Here is an 18,697-nt window from a genome sequence, read left to right on the forward strand (position 1 = left end):
AGGTGCTTCATCATGTGATCACATTTTAAAAATGGATTAATTTTTTTTAGCTGCAGATGCCTTGTTTCACACAGCCTTTCATTGTGTTTACAGTACAATAAAGATTTATTTGTTGTATACTATAATCAACAGTAAATCTGAGTGTAACATATATACTATAATGAATACTGATGACCAGTATGAATATACTAATAATTACAGTACACCTCAGTATAACAATGTATACAAAACAATAAATAGTAAACCCCCAAAATACACTGCACAGCATTACAATGTACATGCAGTTTAACAGTAATCGTAAATGTAGCACTGTTTATCCAACTTAATGCTTAAAGGAAACCAGAGATGCTGGAAAGTAAAGATTTGATACTTACCTGGAGCTTCCTCCCGCCCCATAAACACGTGTGAGTCCCACGGCATCCTCTCGCGGTCTGCTGTTCAGCCGCTATCAGACCCGGTAAAATGCTCAGGCGCGTCAGTCCAGGTCTACTGCACATGCTCAGGATGTCCACGCATGTGCAGAAGACCCAGACTGAACGTGAGCATATTACCGGGGGTGATCGGCAAACCGTCGGAGGACGGCGTGGGGCTCCTTTTTAAAGGGACAGGAGGAAACCCCGGGTAAGTATCAAATCTTTACTTTCCATCGTCTCTGGTACACTTTAATATTTCTCATTGCTACAAAATAATAGTCTTGATTCAAATGCAGTTGCTTACAAAGTGCATTCAAGGTGCATGACTGCGAAGGTACCTGTCAAAATGGATAAGCGGGGGGGGGGGGGGGGGTGCAGGGCACTGATCTATGCTTGACAGCCATTCCGCGGGAGTCATGCATAGGTCAGTGCCCTGCACCCCCTGCTCATCCATTTTGACAGGTACCATTGCAGTCATGCACCTTGAATGAGCTTTATAGTTGGCAGCGTGCGTTACCTTAGCAACAGTCATGCTGGTCGACTACTGCAGGTCACACTACTATCATAACTCACGGTGCACAGTGCCGGTAGTAAGGGTAATATTGCCATGCAATGTCTGTTCACGGAAATATTACCACAAGTTTGTGCATCAGGCCCATAAAGTCTTGCCTCTCGCTAACCTGTTAACACATAAATTAATGAGTGAGCAAGCAGATAATGCATGAGCAGGCACAAATGTCGCACCTGTTATCTGGTTACTTGCTAATTATTTTATGTGTTGTATAGTTAACAGGCGTTACGTTTTTAGAGGTAAAACCTTACACGCATAAATGTTTACCACTGAAAACTTAATGCCCATTAAATCTATAACGCATTAAACAACACGTGTATATCCATGTGTTACAGCATAACGTGCTTTAAAAATCATCTACAATGTATCTCATGAACAACATACTTCACTAATACGCTGGACAAATATGTTTTACCTCAGCTATACATTTTTCTTATTGTTTTGAAGGCCCCACATTGACCTACATTCATCCTAACCTTGGCAAGACTTAGGAATGACCTCATCAGCAGAAAGGCTTTCACAGTTTAGTCATCAAGAAGTTTCAGAAGGTGAGCTATAAACCACTGTCCACATAGTATGGAATACCCTCGATGCCACAGGAGATCCATCCTGAGGTACCCTCAGTGTCCCGACGCTGAGGAAATCAGGAAGCCCTCCAGACATCTTGTTGCCTTGGTAGAAGCTCAGAGGCTGTTTGAAAGGTGTTACGGAAACCATTGAAAAGTTGTCTTGTTACTGTCAATCATGAGTCTGGGTTACACTTTCTCTTCCATAGGAACATTTTACTAAGGAACGGGTATGAAAACCACTCTGAAATCTAGTCAATGGTGCTCACTGTGGAATTCTGGCATTGTCATTCAAGCAGCCAGTCATGGATTATTATAAGAACATCTATAAAAGGCTGCTCAGGATGGTTTAAATTTCTAGTCTTCTTTTTGGTTCACCATGAGCTTGCTAGACAATTTGTAGTCTTCTTAGCATAACTTACTTACTCACAGAAGCACAGAAACGTAATAAATAAATCATCTGTTTACCCAGCAGATGTAGAACTTACTAAACACGAGTCTGGCTGGCCACCTGAAAGGTAAGGACATTTCTTGTGTTTTGATTCTGCAGATTCCTCAACTGTAGATTTAACCTTGTTTGGTAGTCCCAATTTTCGTTCCTCCTCCTCACTTCTGTTATATTGTTTACTAACCCAATCCCCTTGTTCTTTCTCACTATGATAGATTTGCAGCAGATTCAACCATCAGATAGATTTCTGTCAAGATGCCTGTCAGGTTGAATCTGACAGGAATATATCTTAAGTTTGCCACACACTAGGAACAGATTTCTAATAGATTTCAGTATGAAAGCTATTGAAAATCGATCTAAATGCATTACTGCACCATTAGATCCAATGCAGCTCTATGGGCCATTGATCTGCTGACAGCAACAGATTGACATAGATTTTCCATCCTGTCAAATAGATCCAATCGTAAGAAATCTATCGAACTTGGCCGCAAATCGATCAATCGGCCGTTCGATCTTGCATCGACTTGCATCCGATCGCTGAAATCGACCAGTGTATGGGCCCCTTTAGTGAAGTGTAAATATTCTTTCAAATGACATTAGACCAGTCTTATCCTAAACAATAAAATCCCTGTGTTGCTGCATCCAGCTGTCCCTGTGTCCCTGTTTTTTGCTACTGCGCATGTGCGCAGTAACGGACAGCTGGACGGGACCAGGGAACGAGGCAGGCGAGCGAGGTGGGCACGGCTTGGGTCTACTAGTATATACAGTGGCTTGCAAAAGTATTCGGCCCCCTTGAAATGTTCCACATTTTGTCACATAACTGCCACAAACATGAATCAATTTTATTGGAATTCCACATGAAAGATTAATACAAAGTGGTGTACACGTGAGAGGTGGAACGAAAATCATACATGATTCCAAACATTTTTTACAAATAAATAACTGCAAAGTGGGGTGTGCGTAATTTTTCGACCCTTTTGGTCTGAGTGCAGTCAGTTGCCCATAGACATTGCCTGATGAGTGCTAATGACTAAATAGAGTGCACCTGTGTGTAATCTAATGTCAGTACAAATACAGCTGCTCTGTGACGGCCTCAGAGGTTGTCTAAGAGAATATTGGGAGCAACAACACCATTAAGTCCAAAGAACACAGGGATAAAGTTATTGAGAAATTTAAAGCAGGCTTAGGCTACAAAATGGTTTCCAAAGCCTTGAAAATCCCACGGAGCACTGTTAAGCGATCATTCAGAAATGGAAGGGGCATGGCACAACTGTAAACCAACCAAGACAAGGCCGTCCACCTACATTTACAGGCCGAACAAGGAGAGCGCTGATCAGAAATGCAGTCAAGAGGCCCATGGTGACTCAGGACGAGCTACAGAGATCTACAGCTCAGGTGGGGGAATCTGTCCATAGGACAACTATTAGTCGTGCACTGCACAAAGTTGGCCTTTATGGAAAGTGGCAAGAAGAAAGCCATTGTTAACATAAAAGCATAAGAAGTCCCGATTGCAGTTTGCCACAAGCCATGTGCGGGACACAGCAAACATGTTGAAGAAGGTGCTCCGGTCAGATGAGACCAAAATGGAACGTTTTGGCTAAAATGCAAAACGCTATGTGTGATGGAAAATGAACACTGCACATCTCTCTGAACACACCATCCCCACTGTCAAATATGGTGGTAGCAGCATCATGCTCTGGGGGTGCTTCTCTTCAGCAGGGACAGGGAAGCTGGTCAGAGTTGATAGGAAGATGGATGGAGCCATATACAGGGCAATCTTGGAAGAAAACCTCTTGGAGTCTGCAAAAGATTTGAAACTCGGGTGGAGGTTCACCTTCCAGCAAGACAACGATCCTAAACATAAATCCAGGACAACAATGGAATGGTTTAAAACAAAACATATTCATGTGTTAGAATGGCCTAGCCAAAGTCCAGATCTAAATCCAATTGAGAATATGTGGCAAGATCTGAAAACTGCTGTTCACAAACGCTGTCCATCTAATCTGACTGAGCTGGAGCTGGTTTGCAAAGAAGAATGGGCAAGGATTTCAGTCTCTAGATGTGCAAAGCTGGTAGAGACATACCCTAAAAGACTGGCAGCTGTAATTGCAGCAAAAGGTGGTTCTACAAAGTATTGACTCAGGGGGCTGAATAATTACGCACAGCCCACTTTGCAGCTATTTATTTGTAGAAAATGTTTGGAATCACGTATGATTTTCGTTCCACTTCTCACATGTACACCACTTTGTATTGGTCTTTAACATGGAATTCCAATAACATAGATTCATGTTTGTGGCAGTAATGTGACAAAATGTGGAAAACTTCAAGGGGGCCAAATACTTTTGCAAGCCACTGTATATATATATATATATATATATATATATATATATATATATATATATATATATATTTCCCTTTTACCGTGTGTAATGGGTTTAGAGCAAAAATGTAATTTTGAGTTTCATCTCACTTTAACAGCAGGCTCTGTGGGAGGGGCTGCTGCCAATTGGTTCAGCATTTTGCTGTGAAGACTGTAAGTGGGCAGGGCCCAGACTGAATTTTCAGATTAGACTGTAGTTTGTAGTTGAGGAAGTCTGGAGGAGGTTGTGGAGGAAGTTGTAGTCAAAGATAAGTCCAGATAAGGTACTTTAAAACTGATTTATTTAACATCAGTTAATCAGGGCACTTATACACAGGTAAACACAATCTCTGTCACTGGGCTACCATCATAGTATTAAGCAAAAAATGATGCCTTGAGCTGAACTTGAAAACCGTGCTGCAGAAGAGTTTCAGATTGCAAGCCATGTATGGAGACCGGCTTTCTCTTGTTTGCTGTGTTGATATTGGCAGGCCGTGGTGCACGACACGCATTTTCATTCAATAAGTGCTGCCCCTTTATTAAATTAGTATGGAAATTGCCAAATTAAGCAAATTTTACCTAGGCTCTTAGCATGATTCATTTGTGAGACAATTAAAGTTTCAACCGCAGAAATATGACAAAATAAACAAAACAAAACAAGAGTTTCCTTCTTTTGGGGGCTCAGCATGGAGGAAAATTAGCTGTTTAATATAATTTTAGTATTTTATAAAAAATATTCCAATTACAGCTCCATTTCCTGCCCCTGAAACTGTAAGTTATTATAAGTTCTTGTATTTTATTCTGCGCTTGAGCTGAGCTTTGGGAGACAATTACAGTGACCCTCAAACACAGAACATAACAAACTGGATTATCCAGAATTTCTGCTGCTTTCAATTCAATGAACACATGCTTTTCATTCCGCCGTGTGCCCCTGTGTCCTTGCCTGATGTGTTAATGGCATTAAAACCTACCCAGACAGTATTCACAATGCAGCACATCTGTGTTACCTAATGGAACCTGTGCAGCTACTCCCAGCACACAGATTAACAAACTAGTTATTGGTGTTACTGTATTATCATTATGTATTTACATATTGCTGATATCCTTTGCAGCACACTGTACAGAGTACATAGTCATGTCACTGAATTTCCTCAGAGGAGCTCACAATCTAATCCCTACCATAGTCATAGCCTAATGTCCTACCATATTATTATTATTATGTATTTATATAGGACTAATATCTGCTGCAGCACTTTACAGAGTACATAGTCACATCACTGACTGTTCTCAGCGGAGCTCACAATCTAATCACTATCATAGATTAATGTTCTACTATATTATTATTATTATTATGCATTTATATAGCACTGATATCTTCTACAGCACTTAATATCCTTTGCAGCACTTAACTTTACAGAGTCCATAGTCATGTCACTGACAGTCCCCAGAGGTGCTCACAATCAAATCCTACTTTAATAGTTTTGTGTCCATGTCACAGGCCAAACATCATAAAAATGTTTCAGTAGAATTTCCAAGTAGCAGAAGAAAGGGCCTTGCACATCCCTTATAAAACTTCACTTTTAATTGTATCAAGTAAAAAAGACATACTTTACATATCCAGTAAAAATTCAATCAAGAGAGGTACAGGCAGGTAGGGAGGTCGACAGCCGTTTCGCGCCAATTAAATGCAATGGCGCATCATCAGGTCATCAGGTCCTGATGATGCGCCACTGCATTTAATTGGCGCGAAACGGCTGTCGACCTCCCTACCTGCCTGTACCTCTCTTGATTGAATTTTTACTGGATATGTAAAGTATGTCTTTTTTACTTGATACAATTAAAAGTGAAGTTTTATAAGGGATGTGCAAGGCCCTTTCTTCTGCTACTTGGAAATTCTACTGCTGCTTTGGCAATTGCACTCCCTCAGTGAGACAACGTGGCTGTCCTGTGCATGTTACTATATCTACCTTTATATAAAAATGTTTCAGTTATTTTTCAACCAGAGACATTCTGATTCCTTACTCTACCCTTAAAGGATACCTTAGTGCAAATATGTAAAAAACAAGGGGAGCAGACGTGTTATGGACTCCCCTCATGCCCACCGCTCCCCCCGTTCTTCTCCATTCCCCTCTGTAACCGCATACAAATCCTCCAACTTACTTCCTGGTCAGGGTGGTCATGGCTGACTGCGCAGGCGCTGCCCCTTGGATGCGCATCCTTGATCGCACACCCATGGCCGGGAGCGCTCTGCGCAGTCGCACTAGTTGCATGTTCGGGAGATTCATACACGGTAACGGAGGGGGACGGTGGAGAACGGGGGGAGTGGTGCGCATGAGGAGAGCCCACCACCCATGCCTGCTCCCACCGTTTTAAACTGTTTTTTTTTGCACAAAAGTATTCTTTAAAGGGATACTGTAGGGGGTTGGGGGAAAATGAGCTGAACTTACCCAGGGCTTCTAATGGTCCCCCGCAGACATCCTGTGCCCGCGCAGCCGCTCACCGATGCTCCGGTCCCGCCTCCGGTTCACTTCCGGAATTTCTGACTTTAAAGTCAGAAAACCACTGCGCCTGCGTTGCCGTGTCCTCGATCCCGCTGATGTCATCAAGAGCGCACAGCACAGGCCCAGTATGGTCTGTGTCTGCGCAGTACACTCCTGGTGACATCAGCGGGAGCGAGGACACGGCAACGCAGGCGCAGTGGTTTTCTGACTTTAAAGTCAGAAATTCCAGAAGTGAACCGGAGGTGGGGCCGGAGCATCGGTGAGCGGCTGCGCCAACACAGGATGTCTGCGGGGGACCATTAGAAGCCCCGGGTAAGTTCAGCTCATTTTCCCCCAACCCCCCTACAGTATCCCTTTAAGCCTGGTACACACATCCTATTTTGATTGATCAATCATTGGCCAATTTTACCACATCTGTTTATTATAAAAGCTCACCTGCACAATCTGCTCATAGTATTCAAAATCTGTTGGCCCTCACTCTACATGAAGGAGGTAAAATTGGTCACGTATTGGCCAATCAAAATTGGATGTGTGTACTAGGCTTTAGGTTGAATGCATACATGCCATTTTGATTGGCCAATTACCAACCAATTTTACCACCTGAATGTAGTATGGGGGGTCAACATATTTTGAATACTCTGAACTGATTGTTTAGGTAAGCTCTCATACTACATGGATTTGGTAAAATTGGTCAGTGATTAGCGAATCAAAATTGCATGTGTGTATGCATCCTTATAGGCTGTTAAAGGGGTAAAATATGCATCTGGAACTACAGCACACATTGTTTAATTTCCACTTGTTCCTCTTGAAACACAACCTTGTAGGCTGAGAACTCCTGTTCTGGGTTAACCGATGCTGGTTGTATGTAGTCTTTTTTATCAGTATACCCTTTTTTAATTAGTCCAGAATTCTTAAATGCTGAGCTGCATCAATATTTTTTTTTCTGTGACTAAAATATCTGGAGGTGTTTTTCTTGTGTGTGTTAAACATGAAGGAAATTTGAGGGACACATCTTCTCCCAGTCTGTGTAACAGACAAACGTTTCCTACCCTCAGACGGGGACTATTCTATATTTAGTGGTTTGCAATTCCACACTTGTCAGCTCTGGAGAAGCGATGATCTGCCAGGCTGTCTGTACTAATGGCTCTCAGACAGAGGCATGTCAGTCCTGCTGTAGTGACAGCGCTGTGCAGAAAGCCCTGCTCTCTATAGGCTGGACCAGATCCATCTAGTGAGTGCCAAGTCTCACACTGCTGCAGCTGAAGGTACACAGTCACTCTCACTGTGACAGCTTGACTCAGACATGGCACAAATGAAAAGCTTTCACTGTTTTACAGAGACACTTTGGAGATACACGCGGGAGACGCAAGGGCATTGCATGCAATTTGCTGTTGTAATGCATGAAGTCACCCAGTTACAATATAGCTTCATTAAAGATGAGCTCTCGGTCCTGTCATTGCAAGATAATTATCAGGACAAGGCATAATTTGGCTTACGCAGTGTATTTCAATGTCACAGATTACATTTAAGGCTTGATTGTACTTCAATAAAAAGGGTTCCATTCTCAGAACAAACCTTATAGTGACAATGAAGCGAAAAAAACTTCTAATACAAGGAATTGTATGTATAGTACAGATAATTAATAGAACATTAGTAGCAAAGAAAAGAGTGTCATATTTTTATTTTCAGTTATATAGCATTTTCTTATAATATTGCATCATTCTATCATATTTGCAAATTACAAACCACACTGTATTTTAAACTATGAAACAGAGCAGAGCTACTGTCCCTTTGATCTCCCCTGCAGTAAAACCTTATCTGAAGCTGCCTCTCACTGTTTATTTGATGTATAAGTGCTACAGAAAATAGGACTGTCTCAGAACATAGTTGGGTCGGAGAGCTCAGAGAAGCTCCTTTGCATAGATAACAACTGAAGTTGCTTAACTCTTCCTTTACTGGAAACAATATGAGACTCTGTTCTGTGCTACGAATGTTCTATTTCTTAACTGTACTATGCATACAATTAATTATATCATAAGTTTATTTTCACTTTAGATTCCCTTTAAGACATTGCCTAATAATTTAACCTATTTGAAGATTTATATGTGATTTCTTCACTCACTTGCTAGCTGGGGGCATGTTGACAGATCTTAGTTCTAACCTCTGAATTCAAACAAGCTATAGTAAAAATGTGGCCTGGATGGAATCCAGTAACCTATTATTTCATGTATTCGTTTTAACTAGTAAAACCGCAATTCTCAAAGGAATCGCAGAGCCCTGCTTGCGATTCTCAGAAGAATATCACACCACAACTGCCACGGAGCCCCCGCTAACCAAAACTTAGCCACCGCGCAAGTGCAGTAGGTGAGCGTGATTGCTCATAGTGTGAACCAGCTCTGACCGTGTTGTCATAAACCGATAACATTGAGGCTGGTTTGACACTGTAAACCAGCGTTAGCCATGCGTCGCTTCCGCCGCACCACATCGCTCCGCCAGAAACAGGCCTTCAGGGAACACCGCATTAGTATGCGGTGTTCCCTGTCTGGCCACAAGCCAAGCAGGAAGTGACGAGCGCTTGCAAGTGCACGGAAGCGCAATGTAAAAATACGCTTTCGCGTATGTGTGCCACATAGGTAAATGTTTTAAAATCAACGCGTCGCCATAGATTGACATGACTTCCGAGCCGACACAGATCACCACAAGTAGACGCAGAAGCCGCGCAGTAACGTAGTTTTGGACCTGCATCGCGGATGCAGCGGAAACATCACTTTCGTCGTGTCACACCATACCACGAGGTATGAAAGTCTCCATAGGCTTTCATTGCCCGGCGGTGGGGTGCGGTAAAAACACTGCACTGCCACGGTGTGAAATAGCCCTTAAGGTTTCTATGGGAGAGCAGACTTTTTTCAAAATCCTGAAGAGTTTCATAAACACTTTAAACTTCCATACAGAAAGTAGCAAACATAACCATCGACGGACAATTAAAGTATTGAATAGTGCATGTTACAGAGGGCTGGAGACCTGTGCGAGTGAAGCCCTCGGTATCCCACTACGTTCCGGGCTTCAAAGCTTGCAGTCTAATAATTAGCACGCCGCTCTTTCTAATACCCTTCTATCGTTTCACTACTTCAATAGTGGCACACCTGGTATCTGTCCGAATGGTGAATATCCTCCATAGACTGTGGCGAGGCTGTTGGCGATTCCCCTTCTCGCTTGATAGAAGCCGATAACAATGTAGACTGTGGAGAGAAAAAAAAAAAGATGAAAAGAGGGTGATGAAAATGTCAAGCAAAACTGTCAGAAGCCAGAAATTTCCAAAGCTTTTATGTACTATTTTCGCATGTGCCTTGTGTGCTATTGTGTTGTTCCGCCTTTCCAAACACAAAGCTCATTTGATCATTTGTCTGAACCGAACATCTTTGTAGCGCCTCCTGGCTCGATGGGGCATCAGCCAGCCAAGTGATCTCTCATGAAGAATACCCATAAAAAAGAATTGATCTTTAGTTTGAATGCTATTAACCAGTACAGAATGGTGTAATTACAGGTCCCAGGCAGATTAAACTCTCCTCCCAGCCTTTTCTTTGCCGTTTAACTATGGTTTCATCATAACGGCAAACGAGGGGGCAGAAAAGACCCAGAACAGGTTAGCGGAGGGAAGGAAGAAAAATACAAGAGAGAGATAATAAATTCCTAGCGAATATTGTTTTGTGAAAAATGGCCCAGAAGACAGTAAGTGAAACGTTATGTATTCGTTTTGAGTGCAGCCCTGGGAAGAGCACGAGGGCCCATTATTTCAGCATTCTTCCTGAGCGCCATGGAGATGACCTCTGGAAAAAAACAGGGCTAAACTAATCCCGCGAATGTCAATCTCCGGGCCCTCTTCTACATGTGCCTGCAGTTCACATTAATAAACTGTCTATTTTTAAATTGTGTGGAAACCACTCCAATTCTAAATACCCAGCTAGCATGCTAAGTACTGCGCAGCCCATGCCAAGTCACGCCAGCCGCCCGGCTTATGCAAGCCCAGAATCCACAAATGTACCCGACTGATTGAGAGGGATGGCGTGGCAAATGAGCATGTTATGTGCCGATGCGAGAAAATTAAAGTGAACCTGTCATCATTTGCAAAGTTTGAAAACTGACATAAGGTGCCTGCATGTACTGTACTTTTGTTATATTCCAATGGGGGCAATTGTCCCAGGGCTCCGACCTCTCCAGGGGCCCACCGCACTGCCAGACCCCCCAAGTAGTCTCACCTTGACTGCTCCCCGTGGCCCCCACAAGTTGTTCAGCTCAGCTGCCTTGTAATAACTTACCTGTCCCAGTGGCAGCTCCGCCCCTTCTTCGTCTGCCCCAGATCTCCGCCACGCTGCCCACGTCTTCTCTATGCCTAGCGTATGTTATTTAAACATAACATGAGCTGGATGGAGAAGATGCTGACAACGGGGCTGAAGACGGAGATCAGGATGGAGCAGCCTCCGGAACAGGTGAGTTATTGCAAGGTAAAATGCATAGAAAATGTAATTACTAAAAACAAATATCACCCCTGAAAAGTTTTGTGGCAAAAAAACAAGATAGAGATCCTTTAGGTGTGATAAGTAACGGTAAAGTTATAGGTGAATGTAAGGAAGGAGCTCTGAAATATAAAACATCGATGATACAACCTGTAGTGGTGAAGTGGTTAATAAAGATTTGCTGTCACAATAACTGTCACAAACGGCCAAAACACTGCCTACTTAGGTGTTGTTTTTCTCATAGCTCAACTTACTAGTATCAGAAATATGACTACTTTGCATCAATGGAACCAGCATATAATTATGCGGATGACCACACATTTATTTCCATTATGTATCTGAAGTTACACCACGACCAGCAGTGTCAGTTTACAGTCTACAACGTGCAAGAAACACGCTCTATATTCCTGTGCATTTTCATCTCTGTTACAATGTGTGCGGTTGCACAAAACAAACAATGATTTTCAAGGCGCTAACACATGCAGTTTGCAGTATAATGGTGCACATGGTGAGTTGCATGCAGAAACTACATTAAAGGTGAACGAGCAAATTGATTAACATGGGCTGTCACATCTAATACAAATCTCACCTGATAAGTGGTTGTCGTTGGCAGACACCTGATCCTGTGCAAGCCATGTCACACTGACTTGTACTTAGCGAGTTAACTAGGTATTTGGTATCAAACAGTGGCATAGCTAGAGATTATGGGGCTCTATAGCAAAACTTTCATGGGGCCCTCAGATGTAGGCACTCTTAAGCAATGCCACCTGCCCCTACCCTATGGATATGAGTTAACTGGGCAATTTAAAACTCCATGAAATCTACACTGCATATAGTCCATGGGCACTTAGACAAATGCATAGGGTGGAGGAACACAAGAAAGTTAATGGTGAATACATCAAGTACCACCTGGGCCCCCTCTGCTCCAGGGCCGTACAGCAGCTGCTATGGCTATTGCTATCTCCTTTGTATCAAACACTTTCAGTGACAAGTTCCCTTTAAAGCATAACTCCAGGAGTGTAAGTATAAGTCATGGGGCCCCCCAGCAAAGCTTTGATGGGGCACCTTCAATGTTCACACACTTCTCCTTGCCTACCCCTCGTGACCCTCACAGCCTGGGGACCCATCTTGCTAGGGGCATAAAAAAGTGTGTAAATCATACTCTTCACATTCATAACAGTTGTAGCCACAAAAACACGCAGTGAAGTAGTAGTCTGGGGCCCCTGAAAGCTCTGGGCCTCCCTGTGGTCGCAGAGGCTGCTCCCCTGTAGTTACACCCCTGCAAAATAGCATAATATCAAAATACCATACACAGTTCTATGCAAATGTTTGGTCACTGAAAAGTACTTTATATACTCGAGTATAAGTCTAGAAATGTAGGTCTTACTCACTAAATCAAAGTATAGGGGTCGACTTATACATGAGTCATGGGCAACAGTGAGCACACTGAGTTATGTGTGTACTAATAGTGACAGTCCCATTTGTGGCAATTGACACTTTCTTGATAAAGGGAATGCCAAGAAAGCACAGGTCTGAAAGTCTTGGCCTCAACAATTAACAAGGAGAGGGGCAGGGGGGAAATACTGGGCTGCAGAAAGGGAAGTGAATAATTTCTGCACTTGGGGGCCTGGAGGAGGTATTGGCTGCACTTAAGGGACAGGAGGGGTTAATGGCTGCAATACTGTATGCAGTGCAGTCATTAACCCCTCCTGGGCCCCAAGTGCAGGTTTTAATTCTTCCTAATTCCCAAGTGCAGCCATTAACTGGGTAGACTTATACTTGAGTCAATAAAAAATCCAGCTTAAGAGTGTCAAATATTGGGGTCGACTTATACACAAGGTCCACTTGTATTCGAAAATATAAGCAAAACAACACTTTGGCCTCGATTCATCATTCTCTTTGAGATAACTTTTTCCAGTTTGTTAAATTACCGAATTCGAAGTTTAGCGATTTCTAGTTGTATTCATCAAGGTTTTTCCTCATTCGGTGTGAATTCGATAACAATTCGGTAAACCATTCGGTAACGTGCCGATATTCCCATTTTACAGCGGTAATTTAACACAAGGCCATAAGATTCCCATGGAATTGTGGGTAAAAGGCAGTCCTTTGAACAATACGTAGCAACATTCTGAATAGGGCTTAACACCTGGACCAGGATTCTGTAAGTGGCTTGGGACAATCCCACAATTTGATAGGAGCCTTTTCTAAAAAAAATATAGTGCAGCTAGCAAATTAGTTAACCCTGGCACTGCCTGTGTTATCTTACAAGATGATTCAAGAGAAATGCAGATGTCCTGTTATAGCAAATAAATCTATTCTCTTGCAAATTGATATGGTTCTAGACCTTATTCTTGCCCTTCTGTGCCTTTGAATCACTCTCAGCTGATACATAACCACTTCAAATGGCTCCATCTGCTCTGTCAGCAATGATCTGACAGGGATAACGACAGAGCAGTGAAGGAGATAACTAATCCTAAATGTAACGCTAAACCACGCCCACTTTAATTTTCATGAATTGCACTCTCTTCCGTTTTAAAGGAAAGGTTCAGGGAGGGTGGGTAAAAAATAAAAATCAAATTCCACTTACCTGGGGCTTCCTCCAGCCCGTGGCAGGCAGGAGGTGCCCTCGCCGCCGCTCCGCAGGCTCCCGGTGGTCTCCGGTGGCAGACCCGACCTGGCCAGGCCGGCTGCCAGGTCGGGCTCTTCTGCGCTCCAAGGCCCGGAACTTCTGCGTCCCACGCCGGCGCGCTGACATCATCGGACATCCTCCGGGCTCTACTGCGCAGGCGCAGAACTTCTGCGCCTGCGCAGTAGAGCCCGGAGGACGTCCGATGACGTCAGAGCGCCGGCGTGGGACGCAGAAGTTCCGGGCCTTGGAGCGCAGAAGAGCCCGACCTGGCAGCCGGCCAGGTCGGGTCGGCCACTGGAGACCACCGGGAGCCTGCGGAGCGGCGGCGAGGGCACCTCCTGCCTGCCACGGGCTGGAGGAAGCCCCGGGTAAGTGGAATTTGATTTTTATTTTTTACCCACCCTCCCTGAACCTTCCCTTTAACGCATCACTAACGAATTCTTACCGAATTCTTACCGAATGCTCGCTAACAGCTGTAGATAAATTTGATGAATCCTGAAATCAACTTAATGAATTCGGTATTTTACCAAACTGTCATTAACCAATTCGACAAGTCTTGATGAATCGAGGCCTTAGTGTGTTTCAAAGTATTTTACAAATAAATGATCAGTGCACCAATATCAGTACTTGTAAATGAGTTGCTATTTAAGGTCTGCCCAAACAAATGCATGGAGCTACAATATAGGGCACATGCTCTTAGCATCCACCTGTCCTGATGGGGTTCATTTGTTTCCAGTGCTGCTCAACACGGGCACCAGATTCTACCCAAAGAAGACCAGTATATGGTGCCTACCAATACTCTACTGTCAGCTTTGTTATGGTTCTATTATCAATGTTTTCAGTGCTTCTTTCCTTTTGCGCAGCTGTCTCTAACCACCCACATTTATACTTTCATGTCTAATCCCAACCTCAAAGCCTTTCCTGATGCTCAAACCTAATCTCCTTTACAACTAAAAGCCTTTCCTCCCTGTAACATAAAGCTCTTCCTTCCAACTAACCACCTTGCGCCTCCCCCAGAACAGAAGGCCCTTTCCAATGTCTTATTCCCATCTCCTAGCCCTAACCTCGCCCTCAACATGAACCCTTCCTCATGCCTAACTCTAACCTATTCCCTAACACTGACTTGACACTGTACAGACGCGTCGTTAGCCTGCAGCCTAAAGACGTGTTCTGTTGCAATGGGGCAATGGGGGGGGGGTGCAGAGGGCCGACACAGTGGTGTGGGTGTGACATCACTTGGCAGGCGAGAGCAAAGCTGTCACATGATGGAAGCGATTTGCTAGGTGGAACACTGGCCGGCCACCGGGAGTAGTGCTGGTGTTTGAATTCGGCATATCGAATACTCTCGAACAACACACTTCAACACCATTTCAGTACCGAACAAGCGGACAGGGTCGGGGGAGATCACTACTTGAGCCTCGTGGCACGCTTAACGTGACTCCAAAGCCGGAAGGAGTAAGCATTGGAGTCACAGGAAACGTGACGTAAAGCACTGAAATGAGGCTCCACTAAACACTAAATGTAAACCAGTTAGAAAGGAGGGAGAATTCCCCATATACATTCCTGACCATCTTTTGTTAAAACTTTCCTTACAATAGTATTTATTATACCATTGCCTTCATTAGCATAGCCCCAGTGTGCTCACCCAGCAGCAGGGCTATCAGAGGGGCCTCATGCTGCTCTTGCACCAGCTGCTTGTTGGGCACAGAACTACAATTCCCATGATTCCTAGCTGCTAAAACTCTGTTGATAATGTTGAACACTTCTCCCACCTGGTCCCCTCAAGCTTAGCCCATGTACAACGCAGTTCTCTTTTTTTGTATGTATGTCTTATGTCTTTTGCTCTGCGCCATGCCATGTGTACCACAACCAATTCTGGCGGCGCCAACAGCGCACTCGGCGAATAAAAGCGATTCTGATTCTGAAATCTGATGGCTGTTAGTTTGTAGTTCCACTAGCTGGATTTAGAATTATAGTAACTTCATATTCTTTTACAGTATCCACAGCAGTAATTTTAAATGTATAATGATTGAAAACTGGGAGAGTTTCTTCCACTTGGTTTTCTTTTTTTTCTTTTGCAAATGCTTAGGAAAAAAATATTGGAAAACAGTGCTCAGAGAAAGTTTGTCTCCAAAAAGATTTAAAGAAAGGTTTTATTGTAACGATTGTGGAATTCTCTCTGTGATCAGCGCACAAGACGTGCGCTGACACTGCGGAAGTCCTCCACAAGCGTATAATTTGAGGGAACCCAGCAAAAGGTGCAATGCACCTGTAGAGGGAAATTCCTGTCGGCAGGTTGAGCTGTGGAGTGCAGAGGAACAGATTCTCTGCCCTGCCACAGACGCCAGACAGGAATTGTACGAAGGGAAGAAACGCAGGGCAAGATAGCCCTGAAAGAGAGAGAGCAAAGTGACAGAGGGTATGTGTGTGCACCAATCTAGTCGCCAACCCGCGACAGTGCATACACAACAGCAGATATAAAGTAGGAACGCAATCGCGAGAGAGGCGATTGCCAGAGGTGACACAAGGCTACAGCAAGGCAGAGCACGAGAGTAGCAAAGGTACAGCAAATAATACAATGAGAAGATAAGGAAAATAACAAACGCTAACTAAACGCGAACACCGCACTCATTCGCAACAGTGCACGCGTTTATGCGCGGTCTCCGCGTGTTAAGCACAACAGAGACATGCACGCCTAACTAACCACCGACAGACAAACATGAAACAGAGGACGCGAGTGCTTGCTTAACGGTTACCTCACCGAGCCTCCAGCAAGCGTTCGTAGCAGACAAGACAGATACACGAAAACAAGAATAAGTGAGAGATAGGATCCACAGCACTAGCGCAAGACGAGTGCGATCCAGGCAAGACAGATCAGAAGGGGCTACCAGTAACAACCGCTGTTCCGGTTGGCACCCAGACACACAGAACGATTTCCTGTCAACCACCGCTGGGACAGGACAATCGCAACAGACTAACAAACAGATATGCAATCCTAACTGCACTAAGGAACCTGCCTAGTGCAGTCCCAGGAATTACTCTAAGCTAATCTTCAAACAATGAGCAAGGCTGACACTCCAGGAGTGTTTCACAGGACAAACCCTTATGACCAGCCCAGGTCTGTGATATCACATGGTATTTATAGTACAAGCCTACAAAGGATGTGGCTAGGCAATCTGCATGACAAACGTATGCAAATTTCTCAGCAGCAAGCTGCAAAACTGACAAAAGGTCTCTCTTCCAGAGACCTGCAGAATGCAGACCTGAACAGTGGTCAAAAAGCTGCCTGCCTGCGCAGGCAGCCGAGCGGATCCTCACATTTATATAGACAAACTCGGTCACTCCCAAAGTGCACCTAAAAACCTTTGGAGCCCGAGCTTTCTGTCATGCTGCCCCTACCCTTTGGAAATCCTTACTACACTCAGTAAAGGGTTATTCAAATCTAGACTGAAAAGCCACCTTTTTAGCCTGGCATTTGCAGACTTGTAGAATTCTTCCTCTATACCAATCAACTAATTACTGGTCTAAGCCATACTTATGCTAGTTCGAATCCTAGCCAGGGCACTATCTGCATGGAGTTTATATGTTCTCCCCATGTCTGTGTGGGCTTCCTCTGGGCACTCCGGTTCTCTCCCACATCCCAAATACAGATAATTTAATTGAATTCCCCCTAAATTGGCCCTAGACTACGATACATACACTACATGATACATACATAGACATATGACTATGGTAGGGATTAGATTGTAAGCCCCACTGAGTGACAGTTAGTGACAAGACAATATACTCTATACAGCACTGCTAAAGATAATACTATAAAAAATACTAAACAACAATAATTGCTAAAATACCAAAACTACTTTAGTCCGTAAGATGAACACACCCTTTAGATGTGAAGTGGCTACCTTTATAAAACAATGAACAATGTCTAGAGTTCAGTAGCCAAAAGCAACCAACAATCTTAGTTCAGACTGAACTTTTGTCAGTTCTAAACTGACAAAAGATGAAAATCGTATTGGTTGCTATGAGCTGCTGCAATTTACACATTTTATAGTCCAGGCTGATTTAGATTTTATGAACATTTGTTTATAATCCATCCAATGGTTGGCGGCCAGGCCTGCTGGGCTTGTAGCTCCTACGGATGGACAATCTATCCAAGACGTGTACGGCAGAGGCAGCAGGAAAAAGTCAGCAATACATCACATAAATACCCGGCACCGTGTCACAGATTACAATTCTTCAATGAACGATGGCAATGAATAACAGTTTGAACAGCGCACCTGGGCACGACAGATTGCAAGAAAAAAGGTCACTTGCATTTTTAAAACAGAACATTGGTGTAGAAAAAAGCCGTAAATGTGTTTAAGAAGAGAAAATCAGAGTCCGAGTCAGCATTAAATCAAAACTTCCCCATCTTTTCACTCATTAAAAATGGCCTTTCGTAAGGTAAAATGATCGTGGTAAGCAATAAGATCTTAAAAAAAATAATTCACGGCTTTTTCACCCTTTAATATGATAGTCGCCATCGGCTAATTTTTCCGTTAATGGCAACACAGCTATAAATCCTGCCCGGGCTTCGCACTGTTCTCACCTCTCAGTCTATCTTGGCAGCGTTGTGTGTGAAATCCTCGGCTGGTGTCACTGGGCCCGGCCATCATTAATGCTTCTCAGTGATCAGATATCACAACTGAATGGT

At 43.7% G+C, this 18,697-nt stretch overlaps 1 protein-coding gene across 5 annotated transcripts in view; it reads right to left on the bottom strand.

Moving 5' to 3' along the window:
• The window catches only part of RNF220 (ring finger protein 220), a 338,165-nt gene that overhangs the window by 78,690 nt on the left and 240,778 nt on the right, over positions 1-18,697 (bottom strand). For all 5 annotated transcript variants that reach the window (XM_068239542.1, XM_068239541.1, XM_068239540.1 and 2 more), the window contains exon 4: positions 10,002-10,097. In XM_068239542.1, coding sequence (XP_068095643.1) covers positions 10,002-10,097 — 96 coding nt within the window. The remainder of the gene's footprint in view (positions 1-10,001; positions 10,098-18,697) is intronic.

This window comes from Hyperolius riggenbachi, chromosome 6 (assembly GCF_040937935.1).
Source record: "Hyperolius riggenbachi isolate aHypRig1 chromosome 6, aHypRig1.pri, whole genome shotgun sequence".
Classification (NCBI taxonomy): domain Eukaryota; kingdom Metazoa; phylum Chordata; class Amphibia; order Anura; family Hyperoliidae; genus Hyperolius; species Hyperolius riggenbachi.